This window comes from Capsicum annuum, chromosome 5 (assembly GCF_002878395.1).
Source record: "Capsicum annuum cultivar UCD-10X-F1 chromosome 5, UCD10Xv1.1, whole genome shotgun sequence".
Classification (NCBI taxonomy): Eukaryota; Viridiplantae; Streptophyta; class Magnoliopsida; order Solanales; family Solanaceae; genus Capsicum; species Capsicum annuum.
Window position 1 is genome coordinate 5,356,310 of NC_061115.1, and position 19,066 is coordinate 5,375,375.

At 37.6% G+C, this 19,066-nt stretch overlaps 1 protein-coding gene across 1 annotated transcript; it reads right to left on the reverse strand.

Annotated features, from left to right (window-relative positions):
• Positions 1-9,660: 9,660 nt before the first annotated feature.
• Positions 9,661-11,428, reverse strand: LOC107853910 (BURP domain protein USPL1-like). Its single transcript, XM_047412941.1, has 3 exons — positions 11,378-11,428; positions 11,183-11,277; positions 9,661-10,171 (listed from the first exon to the last, which is right to left on the reverse strand). Exons 1-3 carry the CDS (start codon positions 11,426-11,428, stop codon positions 9,661-9,663), a joined length of 657 nt encoding a protein of 218 aa, XP_047268897.1.
• Positions 11,429-19,066: the final 7,638 nt, after the last annotated feature.

Genomic DNA, 19,066 nt, shown 5'->3' on the forward strand with positions numbered 1-19,066 from the left:
ATGTAGTCTTTTTATTCTTATTTTTAATTCTTTACGTTTTTCAGAGATAATTTATTTTAATTCTTTGTATTGTTGTACTTTATTCATTTTAAATTATATTTATAATATCTTAATGGATATCTAAATCTAATTTTATCATAATTAGGTGGTATGTGTTTCATTCTTCTGGATTTTAAATGTGTTATTAATCTTGATTCAATACTAGATATTAATGTAATTAAGTAGGCTAATCTTTGTGGGTTTTCTTTTGTTTTATTTAGACTTATATATTCTGAATAATTACTAATTAAAGATTCTTTAATTTTTCTAAAAACTTTTCTATTTTTAAATGGTCTTCACATAATTAATTTAATAATTTATGGTGCTCTGATTACTTAAAAGAAGATGTCCCAATGGTATGTGATTCATACCAACATGTTTGAATAGAAATTGAAATATCAACATTGTAACTGCTGTATTATGTGGAGAATTACCTGGTATGTGTCGATAAATAAGTTTCAGCAATATTACATAAAGCTTTTGTCCTATTAGATTGACGAATACAAGACGATCACATGTTGTATTTTTTGATGACCTTTAATACATAAAATCAATAAATTTTTGTACAAACGAAGTCTATACATAGAGAGATTATAGTATGTCTGTATAGCAGATTTCCAAGCAATGGGACCGTTCTTCCAGACCAGTACATGGTGCAATCTGAATGGGTGTGGACTATGAAAGGAACAAAGAACACATACCCTATCAAATGTACGTTGCTATTTTCATTTATTTTGTGGATGCATCATGTATCTAACATTCAAGAACCTCTGCGTCCTTAGTTAGTTTGATCAAGCACATTCATATTTTAATTTATTGTGATTTATGTCTATACTAAAAATTCATGAAGTCCATCTTAACCAACTAACATCGACCGACTGCGTGTTGCACATTTTGTATTTCCAGTTATTTACAGGGCATACAATCGGGATGGGACCAAAGGTAGAGGACCGGGTATTTCTCTTTATTTCAATGTATGTTGTTAAGACAACAAGTTTCAAATGTCTTTGACACACAAATAGTATGACATAAACAGTCCACAAATCCTATATAAGATCATGTTTTAGTTAAACTCCTTATATGTTCAAATTGGTTTACATAGATTTCAACATCATTAGAAAGTAAAATGTATCTATGGCACTACAATTCATCAAAATAGATGTCCATCTCAACCAATCCACACAATCATGAGGATATACTAATAATACACAAATTAGGGGCATATTCAGAACTTCTAAACATATATGTAGTAAAAGAAGTATACCTGGAGTGTTTATGTTTGATAGGTCTTTTTTGGCCGTTGTTTCAATTGGATATTGACCGCTGAAACATCATTAATTTGTGAGTGCAAGTTATCCGGGTGGATAAGTGATTCTGCAGGTCAAATTTTGGGACTTTGTAAAATGCGTGACATTTCTGGCCAGCTTCAAATTGAGGAAAACAAGCATCCAAACAATGTTGATCCTAAATGTTTAAAGGCATATCCATAGTGCGAGCAGGACCAGCAATATCAACAAAAGTACCCGACGAGCAATAGTAATGAAGTACCAAATCAGGTTTTATCCATATATAACAAGAGCATGAAAAATAGGCCAGTACCTGACGAGTAAGGAAGATGAAGATATACTGTTTTTCCCTCTTTAGGAAGATGAAGTTATATTGCTCGTTCCCTCCTTCCAATCATTTTTTTAGGGAACACATCTGTTGGTAAGCGTTGCTAATAAAGCATTGGGGTCTGTATTAGGTTTGCTCTTTCTTTTTGGTGGTATTTAAAAAAATTCAGGTAAATAATAAGAAGGGTAGTTCAGTAATTTCACTTTAAGTTTTTTGAGTTGGTGCTTTTAAGGTAGTAAAGATAGATTCGGCAAGTGGGATAGCATGGTATGTCGGTAAGTGGGCATATCTTTTCATGATACTCAAATCCTTATGATAAACTCGGATTGGGGGCTTGGTCGACGCGTTAATGACAGACCCAGATACCCTATGGGTATCATGTTTTGTAGGGTGTATCATCTAGCTCAGAGCTAAAAACACAGATGGTTGAGTTTATGTTTTCTGCAAGAATGTTGTAAAGCTTTGAAGTTTGCCCATGTGTTTTACCTATATTATGCTAAATTGATTTGTAACTGCTCTCAAATGTTTTACTTGAATTATAAGCTGTTTTGGATTGTTCTACATACCAGTACTTTCGAGTATTGACCCCCTATATTTCAGGTTCTGAGACATAGTCCTGTAGTCCCACAAACTAGTAGATTATTTCTAGACTTGTAGAGTTGGTGAGCCTCCCTTACACCGAAAGGCATCTTCCCTATGTGTTGTTCCCTTTTTAGTTTTATGGTCCGGCCGGGGGCCTTGTCCCGATTTAGATAGACTACTATGTTCAGTTTAGTAGAGGCTTCGTAGATTATTTTAGATTATATTTGGCTTTTCTTATGGCTTGAAGTTATGATACACTACCAACATGTATTGTACCAAAACATCCACAAAAACAGTCTACAAACACAATACAAAACCGAGACAAGTTAGAAACAAGTCCAAAACCAAGAATGCTACACAATGATGAGATAATAACGTGTATAACCACACCAAAACTGCAACAACACAATAATGTGGACAACAATATGATAATAACAATAACAACGAGAGACAACAACTCACGGATTGAAGATTACAAGATACACAAATGGTTACGGGATTATAATGAACAAAGGATAGATAGTTAGACCTTCGTTGGTATTAATTTGAAGAACCCAATAACATGTGATACTCTTGGACCCTTAACACTACACGCAACTGTTAAGCTAACTCCTAGATTCACACAAGAGGAACTTTACCTCCTCTAAACACCAATGTCTCAAGCCATGAATGCAACACTAGTGATTCCACACTAGTATCACCCTAATTTCAGGCCGCCTCCTAAAGAAAAGAGAGGACTTTTCTTTCAAAGTGTTATATAACTTACAAATATCATCAAAGTCTGAGACAAAATGACCTACAATGTTCTATTTATACTAGGATACAACTAGAATACAAAATGACCAAAAGGCCCTTTAATGAAAAGCCTCAAAATGCAGCCCATGGAATGTAGTGTAGGTTTGGTTTTGGTGTGTGTTTTAGACCCTCTTTTGCATTTTTCTTGGATCCTCAAAGCCTCAAGTTCATTACACTTTCACACGTCCATCTTCGTAGTCGTACTTGTATCATTCTCCCCTTCTTGAAAAGGATTCAACCTCGAATCCATACCTTGCAAAATCAAGAGAAGACAAACAAGCACACATCCTTATGACTGAGGGGTTAGGGTTAGCAAAAAAAATAACACATCAACATGCCATTCCAAGGCAGAACAAACTTAAAGCATAGCCACAGGTCCTTTGTTTTAATCATGAAAAGATTAGTAAAAATGCTACAAAGGAGGTGGCTCCGGCAAGCATCAAGACAAAAGAAAAATAAGCCAAGAGTAATCCTTTCCCACCCTGTGATAGTACCAGGATCAAATGGGTGGAGTAACCAATGACTTAGGCCTCGGCCACTCTCACTTTCCCCTAAGGTGTCGTATTCAAAATTAGGCATACCCTCTATATCCCTATGGAAAATAACATGAGCACAAAGATGATAAAGAAAGGTGTCACATGAGTCAGCTCCAACTATGGTCTCCTTATGCATGTACTCACTAGGTTCAAGTCCAACAACACTAGTAGGCTTAACATAGGAAACATATAAAGAAGAAGTAGATGGAATTTATAAGCATTCAACACCTTCACTTTCAAGAGAGTAGTCCCTACATAGACATAAACTTTCATGGACAGCAAAGGGATCACAAGCAAAATCATTTTTACCAAGACAATCACAATTCGGGTTTCCTAAATAATCAAGCACGTCAAGGTCATTTCCACCCGACTGATCATTGTCCACAACCGTACTAGTTGTTGGCAACTCATATACCAAGGTAGGCCCACCTTGATTTTCACAAGGGTCAACTAGTGTGTGAATACTCTCGTTACTTGGTAATGGAACCTAAGTCAAGTTATAAGTGCTATCACCAGATGGACATAAATCATTCTCACGAGGAGAATCAATTTCGTCATCTAAAGATTAACTAGTTCTTGCGTACCTAAAACAAGAGTTTGGTTCTTATGCGACCTAACAATACTAAGAGTATCACAAAAAGGAGACTCGAGCACCTCTACCCTAGGCAAAGCTGCAACTATACCTACTTGGCTCCTACTAGCCACAACATAATATTCTACGTTCATAGGAGTGTGGGGAATAACATTTTTACCTCGTAGCTCACACGAGCTACGATATTCCTCTTGACGTGTGTCCTGGAATCCCACTTTCCCCTTTTGACCTACCATACTATCCAACCTTTCATTTTCCATAGCTAGGTCTCGGGACAGTATTAAGGTAGGCCAAAATGACATTGGTGGCATTGTTGTCCATGGGTTGAGAGGTTGAAGCCGTGGGTTCCCTTGTAATTGTACCTAAAAATAAGAAAACAACAATCCTACAAATAAAAACACAAGTTAGTTCTAAACAACCACACCACACTCTAACACATTTGATCGTCTCACACTTGGATTCATAAGTGTTGCAAGTCCGCTCGTAGTTTGTGATGAGTCGAGGGGTGAGTCTACTCCTTGGTTGGAATGGATTATTTGTTTGAAGACTCAAGGAAAGTAATGTATGAACTTGAATCAATAAGTACTATGATTTTAAAAACAAAAAAAGCACAAAAGAAACATAGACATGAACAATGGATTCAAAGGATTAATTGACAATCTAGTAGGAGTTTACTAGTTTGTTAATTAGTTCTAGGATCAACTAAATGCAACTAATAAACAAAGAATAGAAACAAAAAAATCTAAAATTTGAGCTTAATTATGTTGTGTGAACACTAAAACGAGATGATGTGGAAGCCACGTAATTGGTCACGGTCCTACACAATTTTTAATCACCAATTTGAAGCCTTTGTCTTGATACAATTTGGAATGGAAGAATTTGTATTTTGGTGGAAAAATTCAAGTGTTTGAAACTTTTTCAAATTCAACTCAAAAAGATGAGATTTAACTTGTACTATTCCCACAAAACAAGGTCCTTGAAATGTGGTAAAGTAGTTGGCAAGTCTTTGAGGTGATGTGTTCAAGTCTCTTCACCAATAACTTTTCAACTTTATCTTACACCTTTTTGGATCTATGTCATACTTTATATTGGTCAAAAGATGTCAAGAGGTGAAGAACAACAAGATCTCAACAAAAATTTCTCAAGAACAACAATAACACCACCAGCATTCACCTCCAAGTCCACAACAAAATACAACACACGGCCAAGATCAAGTCAATCAACACACGACCAACTTCAAATTTACAACTCATCACTCTAGGCATACTATTATTTCAAGGAGTAAATAGATGAAGTTGAATCAACTTATTTATGAAAAATGATGAATAGTATTTGCCTAAGTTGATGCAACTTTTCACATTTGGTGTCGCATCTTTGTCAACACAACATGTGTGTGGTGTGGGTTCTTACCTGATTTGGTCAATCGAATTCGGGTATATGAAATTGCTAACAGATACAGTGAATTCCATAATAAAACAAAAACTAGGGTAAAATTGATAAAAACATAATAGCTTGTATATAGAATTTTTATCTCTGACCTTCTTCAATCGCCCTTCTATTGATCAGCATACGAGGTTTGCATCATTAAAGAAAAAAGAAAGGAATTTTTGTAAGTCGGTCCAAATTGATAACGGACATAAGTATTGTTTGATATTAATGAAACTTGAGATGTAGGGTTTACATTAAATAGACCCTCAAATAAGGAAGGAAGGAAGATCTCACTGATAGCATTGGAGAAAGTCCTTCTTCGCAAGAAGAAAGGAGGATTAAATGTCAAGGGATGTGAACTCTAGGACTTAGAATCATCCGGGAAATTACAATATCAAATATCTCTGAATAAGGAGTTTGTTTGTTGACTATGAGTATGCCATATTAGTGAGAGATGGGGTGATCCTATGGTCTAATATTACACTGGCTGCAGCAGATTTGAAGAACACACTGACAGTATTTAACAAGAAGTATTGGAAGAAGTTTAAGAAGCAAGTAGTTGCTTGTAACACCCCGCATTTCGGGCTAGAACGAAAACCGTTATTTCGACGTGTAGATGTTCCAAAAGCCATAAATCCTATGAAAATTTGGTATGTTAATCAATTATGTAGTGTGGGAACCTATTTGAGCATGAATTGAGATCATAAAGGTCCCCTAACTCAAGGTCAAGTTGAAAGCTTTTCTATCGTTCGAGTTTTAGTGAGCGTCGAAACTTAAGTCAAATTCAATCAATCATAACTCCTTGTATTTGATGAATTGGGAGGCCTACTATATATCAAATTAAATATCTTCAAATTAGATTTCCAATGATACCAATTTATCCCAAATACAATATCGGAGAAAAAAGTTTCTGCCCATTTTATTCCAGCATATCAGCCAGAAAACTGTCTGACGACATATCTGACGGCTTATCACATTTCTGACGACTTGTCAGAAAATATCGTCAGACTCAGGCAGAAATTCATAAATTCCAATATTTTGTGATGACATGAGCTGACCGGCTTGTCACATATGTGATGACATCAGTCCAATGTCGTTAGCTGATAAATCCAGCATTTTCCAAATGGTTTTGGAGGGGCAATTTGGTATTTTTCCTTCACCCCATAGCTCCATAAATACAATATTAAGCCCTAAATTTATCAAAACATACTCTTTTCTCTCAAACACTCTCAAGAACCAAACCCTAGGGCCTCAACCTAAGATTCAAGATCCCTTAAAATTTCACCATTTAATTCTAAAATTTATTCAAGAATTAGAATCCCCAAACTAAGATCTTCAAGAATCATCCATCAAAAGCACAAATAGAGTCCCAAAAGCAAGTGTTCATCCAAAGTTCATAATCTGAGGTACGTGAGGTATATATTCATGTTTTAGAAGAGTGGATGATATTGTTTTGGTCTTTAGACCTCCCCCCAAATTGATTGAAAATATATATATATATGTATGAATATTTTTAAGGATGAATATTCAATTGAGAGCATGAAATATAATGAATTCCTTTCTTGTTATGATTTTTCCATTATTCAAATGATCTGAATTGTTCTAAATTGCATCTTGAAAGTATGATACAAAATGTATTGATTTATACTATGACTTGAATATAAGTCTGGAAATAAAAGAGAGGGTTATGCATGTTGATAAATGTTGAGAGTGCATGATTTTGCTAAAGGTACATGACCACCATATGTTTGAAGAGTTTGTGCAAAGTTTTGACTTATGTTCCGAAACATGAAATCTCTTAAACTAATTGCATGTTTGGGTGGTTTGAATTGAGTTTTCATGAAAGAATCATGTATGGTACAATATGGCTCAGAAAATAGGACTTGCAATTCTTGGTGTGACGACATCAATTCAGATTATACCATGATAATTCAGAACAGGATAGAATGCATGTTTGAAATCAAACTTTTCAGATGTTGAAACTAGAAAAATGAAAGATTCAGAACAGGATAAAATTGGGCCTAAAGAGAGACTAGGTGGTTCCCCGAAAAAGGCATGAGTTCAGACAACTCATTTTCTAAAATCGTGATTTGCCGATCCAAGTATATTGTATTACGCTGGCCTAGTGCATTGTGGCGTATCAGAATTAGAAACTCCATCTCTTGCGGTACACTTGGGTTGGGGGCTTCCCCACCGAGTCAATGACGGATTCCATACAGCCCATGGATTTTAGACTTGAAGGGGTATACCACCTAACTCAGAATTAATACGAAGATCAGAAACTGAATTGTCAAGAATGATTTATGATTTTTCAGAAAGGTGCCCATGTGTTTTGAAAACTATTTTATGTATGATGTTTTGACAAATTTATATCAATTATTTTACTTATACAAAAGCTTTATTTTGGATTACTTTGCGTACCAGTACATTTGTATTGACCCCCTACCTTTAGGTTCTGAGGCTCAGTCAAGGGGTCCAGATAAGCGGTATATAATTTAGACAGCAGATCAGGTTATGCAGTGGTGAGCCTTCTCTATTCCAGAACTAGGGCCTTGTCCCAGTTTTCAGATAGTTGTTAGATTTTCATGTAGTAGAGATTTCCCAAACTGTTTCAAATGTTGTTAATGATTTTCAGATTTCATTCCTTATTATTAAACTTAATCCAGAGTATGACCATGTTTCCGTATTAGATTGTAATTCTGCATTTTATTTTATTATATGAATATTGTGCATGACTACTAGATAGAGTAGGACGTCCGGGCCTTCATGGTTTGGGATGTCCGTCACGGCCAGGCCCTAGTTCGGGTCGTGACATTGCTGCTCTTTGGGGGTGCAATGGTGTATTATATATGGAAAGCAAGGAATTAAAAGCAATTTAGGGGTGTAAAGATACAAGCTATATGTTACGACCCGACCCGAGGCCCTAGCCACAACGGACATCCCGAATCACGAAGGTCCGAGAGATCTCGTAACTCCCCAACCCACTAGTGATATTGTCTGCTCTGGGCCTATGCCCGTACGGCTTTAAAACGCGTCACTAGGGAGTAAAGCTTTCTTACTTATATACCTAGCATCCCTCCTGTGTTTTACCGATGTAAAACTCTTTCCAAAGTTGGGGTGTTACATACACCCCCCTTATGCACTCACCTCCTGTGTTTTGGCGATGTGGAACTCCTTCCTAAGTTAGGGTGTTACATACACCCCTTTATGGACCCAGTATTTTTACTGACGGTTGCTCCACCGAATGGAATTTTTCTACACTCAGGACTGAGGTTTGCCCCGATCAACAGGGCTAACACAGTAGTGGCCTTGTCCGCGATGGGCATCCCGAAACACAAAGGCCCAAGAGACCCCGTAACTCCCCAACCCACTAGTGATATTGTCCTCTCTGGGCTCAGGCCCGCACGGATTTAAAACGCATCACTAGGGAGTAAATCAAGGAGTAAAGCTTTGTCACTAGGGATTAAATTAAGGAGTAAAGCTTTCTTACTTATATACCTAGCATCTCTCCTATGTTTTGCTGATGTGGGACTCCTTCCTAAGTTGGGGTGTTACACTATACACACTTAGGGTCAAATTACAAGTGAGATTGCAGATAGAAGAGACTTTTTACAACATACTAAGAGGGCAAATAGATGTAAAGGTTTTTGGCAGAATTCTTGTAACTAAAAAATGAGATTTCTAGGGCTTAACTGATCTTATATCTTCTTAGCAGGGGTGGTGATCTTAGGTGCCTATAGGTTGTATGTTGCTTTATTTTGTTAATGGTAATATTCATGTTTGTTGCCAAAAACAAAAAAAATTATGCGCACAATTTTAGGACAAAGCATATTTTATTTATTTAACACCATCCAGAGCACACTCAAACAGGCTACTAGAAAATAGAAAGCAGAGACAAGCAAATATTAGTACATGGATAAGTAATTGAGATCATGGTGGAGCTAGCTGCTCCGATCCTTCAAATCACTACATTTCCAGTGACAATTGCTTTTGGAACCCACACTAGATCATTACTAGATGGGATGAAGTGGCAAACAGGTGATTTTCCTGGTAATACATCGATCACTTAAAAAGCTACATGAGATGGATTCCATTCAGAGGTATCCAAGTGGCTTCCACTCTATCACCATTTGCTTCATTCCTTAATGAAACCTTGAACACCTTTCTTTCATCGCCAACTGTGTGATGACAGTAGAAAATAGGGTAAGCACAAGGAGCAATATGACACGCCACCATCTTAGGAGCGGCAACTTCTTGTGGAACATCCAAAATAGTATAATTTTGCACGGTAGTAATTGAGTGCTCCACTGAGAAATTAGCTATGGTGGACAGAGCTTTGATTTGGGTTTTCTCTCCCATAATTCCTTGAAAAAAATTGAGCATTTCCTCCGCGGATGTGGCACAATACTTTGTCTCTCCCTTCATGGGTTTTTCTAATTCACATAATCTCAATACATCTTTTATGGCTTTTGCTTGTGGAGAGTATTCAGAAAAGGAGAAGCAGTGAAGAAGGTTTGGGAGTTCCTTTAGTGAAAATGGAATGGTATCGGCTACTTCTTTAGGAAAGAATTTCACAGAAGAACGGCTGAAAAGGAGAGAGAGTTATTGTTTTCCCTATCTTTAGATCATCCATAAAGATGAAAAAAGATTTTAGAGAAGGATCCATATAGGATGATGAATGGATATGTTACTGTTAGGGCATGAGGAGTTTCGATGATAGACATGTGAATGAAACACGTTGAAGAAGCTGGTCCATTCAAGTGAAATAGTCTAGCTGGCACAGGAGTTTGAATGATATGATTATGTGTTCAAGACAAACTTAGATAATATTGATTACATCAGAAGCCAAATTAGATCAGACTAGAAGTCTTAAAGAAGTCAAGTCGATCAAGGAGTTCAGTAAGAAGAGGATTTGAATTAAAAGAATCCTATCAAAACTAAGAGAGGTAAGACGACAACAAAAGGGAAAAGAATTAACTGATAGAGTTCTACTAAAGAAAGAATTGAACATCAAAAAGGACTATATTACAGGTTGGCAGAAAGAGTGAGGTGTGATAATGTAATGATGAAATCGAGATGGTGTTAAAGTGGCCTCATTAAACTCAAAGGCCGGTAGAAATGTTCATAAACCTAGGATGTGTACAATATGATTTCTATGCCTGTTGCTTGACCTAATCCTAACGGGTTTTGTCTTTGATAAGCATGTTCTTTCAGATAAGTGGTTGGTTTGTAGCACTCTGGATAGTCACCCGTACTTCACTAGATCAAAAGCAAAGCTTACCATGGCTAGTAGGGAGATTGAAAATTCACTCGTTGACCTAGATCAGGAACTCAAGGAAGAAAGTTCAAAACATAATAATGAGGTATTGATACTTAGACAACAACTGATAGATCTGAACCGAGCATGGGCTAGTGGCATGGCTCCTCTTCCACTCCCTAAAGATCTTGGGAATATCCCCAATTACCTACCACTCTCTCAGGCGCAATTCTCTATTTCCATTGAGTCACCCAAGCATGCGCCAGGATTCACTCCACGACAATATTATACAGGCACTTCTAGTGTGCCCCTGGTAGTGCCCCAACCAAGGCCCGCTACTTAGCCGGCGCCACCAGCAGCACCTGTATTTGTGGCTCTGCCACCGCCTGAAGCTCCCACCTATGCTGTGTATTCGACAATGGTACTTCCTCGGTCTGCCAGTGAACCAATGTTTAAAATTTTAGAGAATCAGTATTATACCCCAGAGCCCACTTTGAAGATGAATGAACCATATGGGTACACTCAGCCACCTACATTTCCACTTGATATGGAGAAGCCTGTTGCAACAAAGGAACAAGAAGTCATGGCGCGGAAGTTAAAGAGTTTAGAACAGGCCATGAGGAATTTATAGGGAGTGGGAGGTTATAAAAATGTTGCCTATAAAAATCTTTGTATGTTCCCAGATGTTAACCTTTCCCTTGGTTTTAAAATGCCCAAGTTTGAGAAATATGTCGGGCATGGTGACCTTGAGGCACACTTGAGATGTTATTGCAACCAATTGAGGGGTGCAGGGGGAAGATAAGAGTTGTTCATGGCTTTCTTTGAAAAAAGTCTTTTCGATCTGGCTTCGGAATGGTTTATCGATCAGGATATTGACAAGTGGAACAGCTGGGATGACCTAGCTAATGAGTTTGTGCAATATTTTCAATATAGCGTCGATTTGGTTCCTGATGAGAAATATCTGGTTAACATGAAGAAGAAAAGCACCGAAAGTTTTAGGGAATACGCAATAAGGTGCCGTGAATAGGTCGCTAGGGTAAAACCTCCAATGAAAGAAAGTAAATTGGTAGAGGTCTTCATCCAGGCATAAGATGAGACTTATTTTTAATATTTATTTCCTGCGATGGCTAAGCCGTTCATAGAAGTCCTCAAAATGGGTGAGATGATAGAAGAGGGTATCAAAACCGGGCGGATCATGAGTTTTGCCGAATTAAAGGCCACCACCCAAGAAATTCAAGGTGGCTCTGGAACTTTTGGAGGTAAAAATAAGAAAGGGGATGTGGCGACTGTTGTAGCCAGATCTCATTCCTATCCCAAAAAACTGCCTCGACCCTATCACCAATCCTAAGCCCAAGCCTATGCCCAAGCTCTATATATTCCTCCCCACCATTACTACCCTTCGTAAAACCCACTTTATTCCATTCTACTACCTTCGTACCCAGTATATAGCGCACGGTCATATGCCCAAACCCCTTCTTACCCGCAATGGTTCGCGCAAGCTCCATAAAATCATCCTTCAGCTCCACCAAATTACCAAAACCCCTCTAGACCTGGTTTCCAACCTAGCCTGATTATAAGAAAGAGAAGGTAGTAAAAAATCAGTTCACGCCTCTTGGGGAGACATATGCTAGCTTGTTTGATAGGTTGAGAAAAATGAAGGTCTTGAGCCCGATTCAAGAAAGGTTGTCGAATCCACCTCTGAGGAATGTCGATTATTCTTTAAGGTGTGCATATTATTCTAACATTCCAGGCCATGATACCTAGAAATGTTAGTATTTGAAGAGACTTGTCCAAGATTTAATTGATGCAAATCAAATTTGGTCCAGGCCCCGAAAGTTCCAAACATTAACCAGAATCTATTGTCAATCTATGCTGAAACCAATATATTGGAGTTGATATATGATAGCAAAGATTCGTCGATGTGTTATAAGCCTATTGCCAGAATACATACCAATGAGAAAAAATTGGTGAATGTGGCAGATTCATTGAAAGCAATGTCATTAACCCAGGAAGAAATAAGAGAAGATAAAATCAAAGAAAGCATAAAGAAACCCGTGATGACGGTGTAAGGAGCCAGAAAATATGTTGATCTAAGTCAAGATAAGCCTAAGTTGATGGTGATAGGAGCTCCGGGTAAGCCTATCTTGACGATGAAAGGAGCACTTGCGGCGCCTAATATCATCAAACCGATGACTCAACCTTTGATAGTTGATTCAAAAAAGGTCCCCTAGAATTATAAGTGGACTGTGATGACTTATCAGGGGAAGGAATTCGTGGAAAAAGTAGATGGGTTAGGGGGTCTGACTCGGTTAGGAAGATGCTTCATACCTGAAGGTTTAAGGAAGCCCAAGCTGGGGGTGAGTGGGCCTTCATCTGTCAAGAAGCCTGTCACCAAAGAAGAAGCCAAAGAGATTTTAAGAAAGATGAAATTATCGGAGTACTCGATAATAGATCAGCTAAAGAAAACCCTGCTCAAATTTCCCTTTTATCTTTGTTGCTGCATTCCAAGGAACATCATGATATTATACTGAAGGTATTAAAAGAAGAATATGTTCCTAGGAAGATTACTATAAATCATCTTGAGAAAATAGTCAAAAAAATCTTTGAGGTAAATTGAATCAGCTTCTCTGATGATGAATTACCAGTTGAAGGTACGAGGCATAACCGGGGTCTTTACATTACCGTGAAGTATGAAGATTTCTACGTCACCCATGTCATGATTGATGAAGGTTCCGGTGCAAACATTTGCCCTATATCTACCCTACAAAAGTTGAACATAGGTGCCGAGAGAATCAGGCTGAACAATGTATGTGTCAGGGCTTTCGATAGGGAAAAAATAGACTCTATTGGCAAAATAGAACTAATGTTGCTTATAGGGCTTGTTGAATTCGCCATAGAGTTCCAAGTGTTGAATATTAAATCCTCATACAATCTGTTGTTGGGAAGACCATGGGTCCATAAAGCCGGGGATGTTGCATCTACATTGCACCAAATAATCAAGTTTGAGCATGACAGGCAATAAGTAGTTTTTCATGGCAAAGGGGATTTGTCCGCCCACAAAGATTCTTCCATGCCTCTTATTGAAGAAAATAGTGTAGAGGAGACATTTATCTATCAGTCGTTTGATATAGTGTCGGTGGATCATATTCTTGAGAGGCTGGTTATACCGGGACCACGATTGTTTTCCATTTCTTTCATGATGGTGAATGAGCTGTTGAAGTATGGATTTGTGCCAGGAAAGGGTTTAGGAGTGTCTCAGCACGGTATAGTTCGTCCTATATGCTCGAGTGGGAACATGAGCACTTTTGGTCTGGGTTTCAAACCTATGGCTGAAGATATGAAGAAAGCAAAAGAAAGAGAGAAACATGGTCATTCCCTCGCCCAGTGCCTCTACTCAGTAAGTTATTCATCAAGAGTAGCGTCGTGGCACCTATAGAGTTTGAAGCTGAATTGGTTGATGACTTCCAGAACCTTTTGATAAAAGTTGACATTGTTGAAGCAGGAGAAGGTACCAGTAAGGTAGACATGCAGTTCATAGGTCCTGAGGTCCAGCTCAACAACTGGGAAGTCATTCCTCTCCCCATCATGAGGGAGTTTTGGTAGTTTATTTTATTTTTCTTTTTGTTTATCCGAGTTATTTAAGGATTGTAATTCAGAATTTAGATTGTTTATGTTCTATTGTCATTTACGTTTAAACCCTCATATATTTCCCCTTTTAATAAAATGCAATGTCCATTTTTGTTTTGTGTCTAATATATTTTGTTTTATCTTTTCCCTATACAGTTCTCTTTATGCTGATTCTAATGACATGACATGCATGCAAAATTTTTAGCCTGATCTTAAAATCCAAACTAATCAGGATATAATGAAGCAAGAGGGGGAATATGATGAAGAAGAGGCATTAGAAAAAATAAGCTAAGAGTTGGGACAGTTTGAAGATAAGCCGAATCCTAATTTGAAAGAAACTGAGTCAATTAATCTTGGGAATCAAGAAGATGTTAAAGAAACTAAAATCAGTGTACAGCTTCACCACAACTAAAAGATAGAATGATTCAAGCATTGATTGATTATAAGGATGTTTTTGCATGGTCTTATGATGATATGCCTGGTCTAAGCACCGAATTAGTGGCCCATAAATTGCCGATTGATCCTATATTCCCCCCTGTCAAGCAGAAGTTGAGAAAATTTAAAACTGATGTAAGTATAAAAATCAAAGAGGAAATCACGAAACAACTTGAAGCCAAAGTCATTCGAGTGGATCGTTATCCTACTTGGTTGTCCAATGTGGTTCCTGTCCCAAAGAAAGATGGCAAGATTCCAGTATGTATTGATTATCGTGATTTGAATAGAGCAAGTCCGAAAGATGATTTTTCGTTGCCTAACATCCACATTCTATAGGACAATTACGGTAAACATGAGGTTGCCTCTTTTATGGATTTCTATGTCGGATACCACCAAATCATTATAGATGATGGTGCAGAAAAGAAATATTTTATCACACCATGGGGGACTTATTGTTATCAAGTGATGTCATTTGATTTGAAGAATGCTGGATCAACATACATGAGAGCCATGACAACTATGTTTCATGATATTATGCATAAGGAGATTGAAGTCTATGTAGATAATGTGATTATTAAATCAAAGAGTCAAGGTGACCATGTTAAAGATTTAAGAAAGTTCTTTGAAAGGATTTGCAGGTATAATCTAAAGCTCAACCCTGCAAAATATGTATTTGGAGTTCCATCTGGAAAGCTTTTGGGGTTTGTAGTCAGATGCCGGGGTATTGAATTGGATCCTTCGAAGATCAAAGCCATTCAGGATCTGCCGCTGCCCAAGAATAGAACGGAGGTGATGAGTTTGCTTGGTAGGATGAACTACATCAGTAGGTTCATTGCTCAACTCATAACCACTTGCGAGCCCATTTTCAAGTTGCTAAAGAAAAGTGTTGTAGTTGAGTGGACTGAAGAATGCCAGGAAGAGTTTGATAAAATCAAAAGATATCTGTCAAATCTGCCCGTGCTGGTACCACCGGAGCCTGGTAGGCCTTTTATCTTATATTTATCAGTCATGGACAATTCCTTCGGTTGTGTCTTGGGTTAACATTATGTCACGGGTAAAAAGGCAAAAGCTATTTATTATCTTAGCAAGAAGTTCACAACATATAAAGTCAAGTACACTCTACTTAAAAGGACGTGTTGTGCCCTAACTTGGGTAGCACAGAAGTTGAAGCATTATCTTTCATCCTACACGACTTACCTTATCTCCTGCATAGATCCATCAAAGTATATCTTTCAGAAGGTTATGCCGACAGGTCGATTGGCAAAGTGACAAATATTGCTTACCAAGTTTGATATTGTATATGTGACTTGAACTACCATGAAGCCTTAGTAGATCATCTTGCTGAGAATCCCATTGATGAAGAGTATGAGCTACTAAAGACATACTTTCCTGATGAAGAGGTGTTGTGTGTTGATAAAGTCATTATAGATGTTGATCCAGGTTGGAAACTGTTCTTTGATGGAGCCATTAACATGAAAGAAGTTGGAATAGGTACAGTTCTTATCTCTGAATTGGGGTAGTATTTCCTGGTAATAACACAACTTAGATTTTATTGTACCAATAACATGGAAGAATATGAAGCTTGCATTCTGGGTTTGAGGTTAACTATTGATATAGGAATCCAAGAACTATTAGTCTTGGGGAATTCAAATTTACTCGTCCATCAGATTCAAGGTGACTGGGAGATGTGAGATTTAAAGCTCATACCATATCAATAATGCTTGCAAGATCTGTGTCAAAGGTTTGTGTCTGTAAAGTTTAGGCATATTCCAAGAATTCACTATGAGATTACTGATGCTTTAGCCACTTTGTCTTTAATGCTCCAACATCCTAATAAAGCCTATATCGATCCAGTACATATACAGAGTCGTGATCAACATTCTTATTGTCATGAAATTAAAGAAGAGCTCGATGCTGAACCTTGGTTCTTTGATATCAAGCGATACATTCAATCGGGAGAATACCAAACACAATCCGCTAGTGATCAAAAGAGGACCATTAGGCATTTGGACAGTGTGTAGATGCAAAAGAAGCTTCGGAAATCATGGTTGAAGTTCATTCTGGAGTATACGGGCCTCATATAAATGGTTACGTTTTGTCAAAGAAAATCCTCTGAGCAGGTTATTATTGGCTTAATATGGAGAGGGATTCTATTCGTTTCATTTGGAAATGTTATCAATGTCAGGTATAAGATGATCTAATACATTCTCCTCCTGCTGAGTTGCATGCGATGTCTTCTCCATGGCCTTTTGTAGCTTGGGGGATGGACGTGATTGGGCCGATTGAGCTGAAAGTATCAAATGGGCATAGATCCATTTTGGTGGCCATTGATTACTTTACAAAGTGGGTAGAAGCAGTAACTTTAAAGTCAGTAACAAAGAAAGCGGTGGTAGATTTTGTTCATGCCAACATCATTTATAGGTTTGGAATTCCAAAGATAATCGTTATAGACAATGCTACCAATCTCAATTGTCATTTGATGCAAGAAGTGTGTCAACAATTTAAGATCACATATCGAAATTCCAATCCCTATCGTCCAAAGGCTAATGGCATTGTGGAAGCCGCCAATAAAAATATCAAGAAGATATTGTGGAAAATAGTACAAGGGTCTAGACAATGGCATAAGAAGTTGTCGTTTGCATTGCTAGGTTATCGTACTACTATTTGTACTTCAACAGGGGCAACTCCATATTTATTGGTGTACGGGACAGAAGCAGTCATTCCCGCAGAAGTTGAAATTCTCTCTCTTCGAGTTATTTTGGAAGCAGAGATTGATGATGATGAGTGGGTCAAAACCCAACTGGAACAATCGACTGATGTTGGTATGCCATGGCCAATTATATCAGAAGAGAATGACTCGAGAGTATAACAAAAAGGTACGCCCTAGGCATTTTGAAGTTGGTCAGTTGGTATTAAAGTGTATCCTCCCTCATCAGGTTGAAACTAAAGGCAAGTTCTCCCCAAATTGGCAAGGTCCCTTTATTGTGAAGAAAGTGTTGCCTAATGGAGCCTTATATTAGATAGATATTGAAGGCAAAATGGCAGAAATGGCTATCAATACTGATGCGGTCAAAAGATATTATGTATGATATTTTATACTTTGTCGGTTCTGTTGCATGTTTAGTACTTGCATTTTTAAAGATTGATATGATGAAGGCATTTCATTCTGCTATCCAAATATTGTATCATCCTTTGTTTACCCGTTTGAACTTAATTCTATTTCCTTTCATATCCCTCTTTTGGAATCAAAACAGAGTAAAAAAATAATATCAAGAAAAGAAGAATAAAAGAAAAAGCATGAAAAAAAAGAAAAAAAAATTAGATCAAAACAAAGAACAAGCTGATGGAACTACGTGCGACCTGATTCTCCTTTCTTGGGAGTGAGATACGTAGGCTTCCCTATTAAGGGCTCGGTTCAACCAAATAAAGATTTTAGAGTCATCCAGCCAACAAAAACTGGGGCATGAGTTAATGTGTTGTTTGAGTCGATTCCAAAAGGTGTAAGTCCCAGGCCCACTTCAAGTGTCGTTTGAGCCTCCTGCCATCTTTTTTTAACCTTATCCAAAAGCCAAGTTACAACCAAAGAAAGTCCTTCAGATCAATCTTTGATAATGTTAAGGCTAAGCATGCAATGGATATGATGATATATTGTGGGGTACTACTTGTCTTCCTCAGCATAATAAATTAGGAAAGAAATAAAAATGAGAGAGTCTTATTGGTTAAAACCCTCGCGGGCACCATAAGGCGATGGTGAGTCAAGAGAAATAAAAATGATAGAGTCTTACTGGTGAAAACCCTCACGGGCACCATAAGGCGATGGGGAGTTGAGATAAATAAAAATGAGAGACTTATTGGTGAAAACCCTTATGGGCACCATAAGGAGATGGTGAGTTCGAGAAAAAGTGAAAAGGAAAGAGATTTGTTGGCGAAAGTCTTTTAAGATGTATTCAATTGAATAAGATATATGAGTCTAAAGGGTTTGAAGAAGCAGCTCAGCAGGAAAGGCACAAACTCAACAACAAATGGGAAGTTTGGATAGGAAGATCTGGCAGCTTAATCCAAAATGCATGTCATAGTCATTAGAGTTGGTTTTCGTATTAAGATAAGTTTTCTTTTTTTTGAATAAGGGACATTGCCCTTTTCTTTTGTTTACATGTTCAT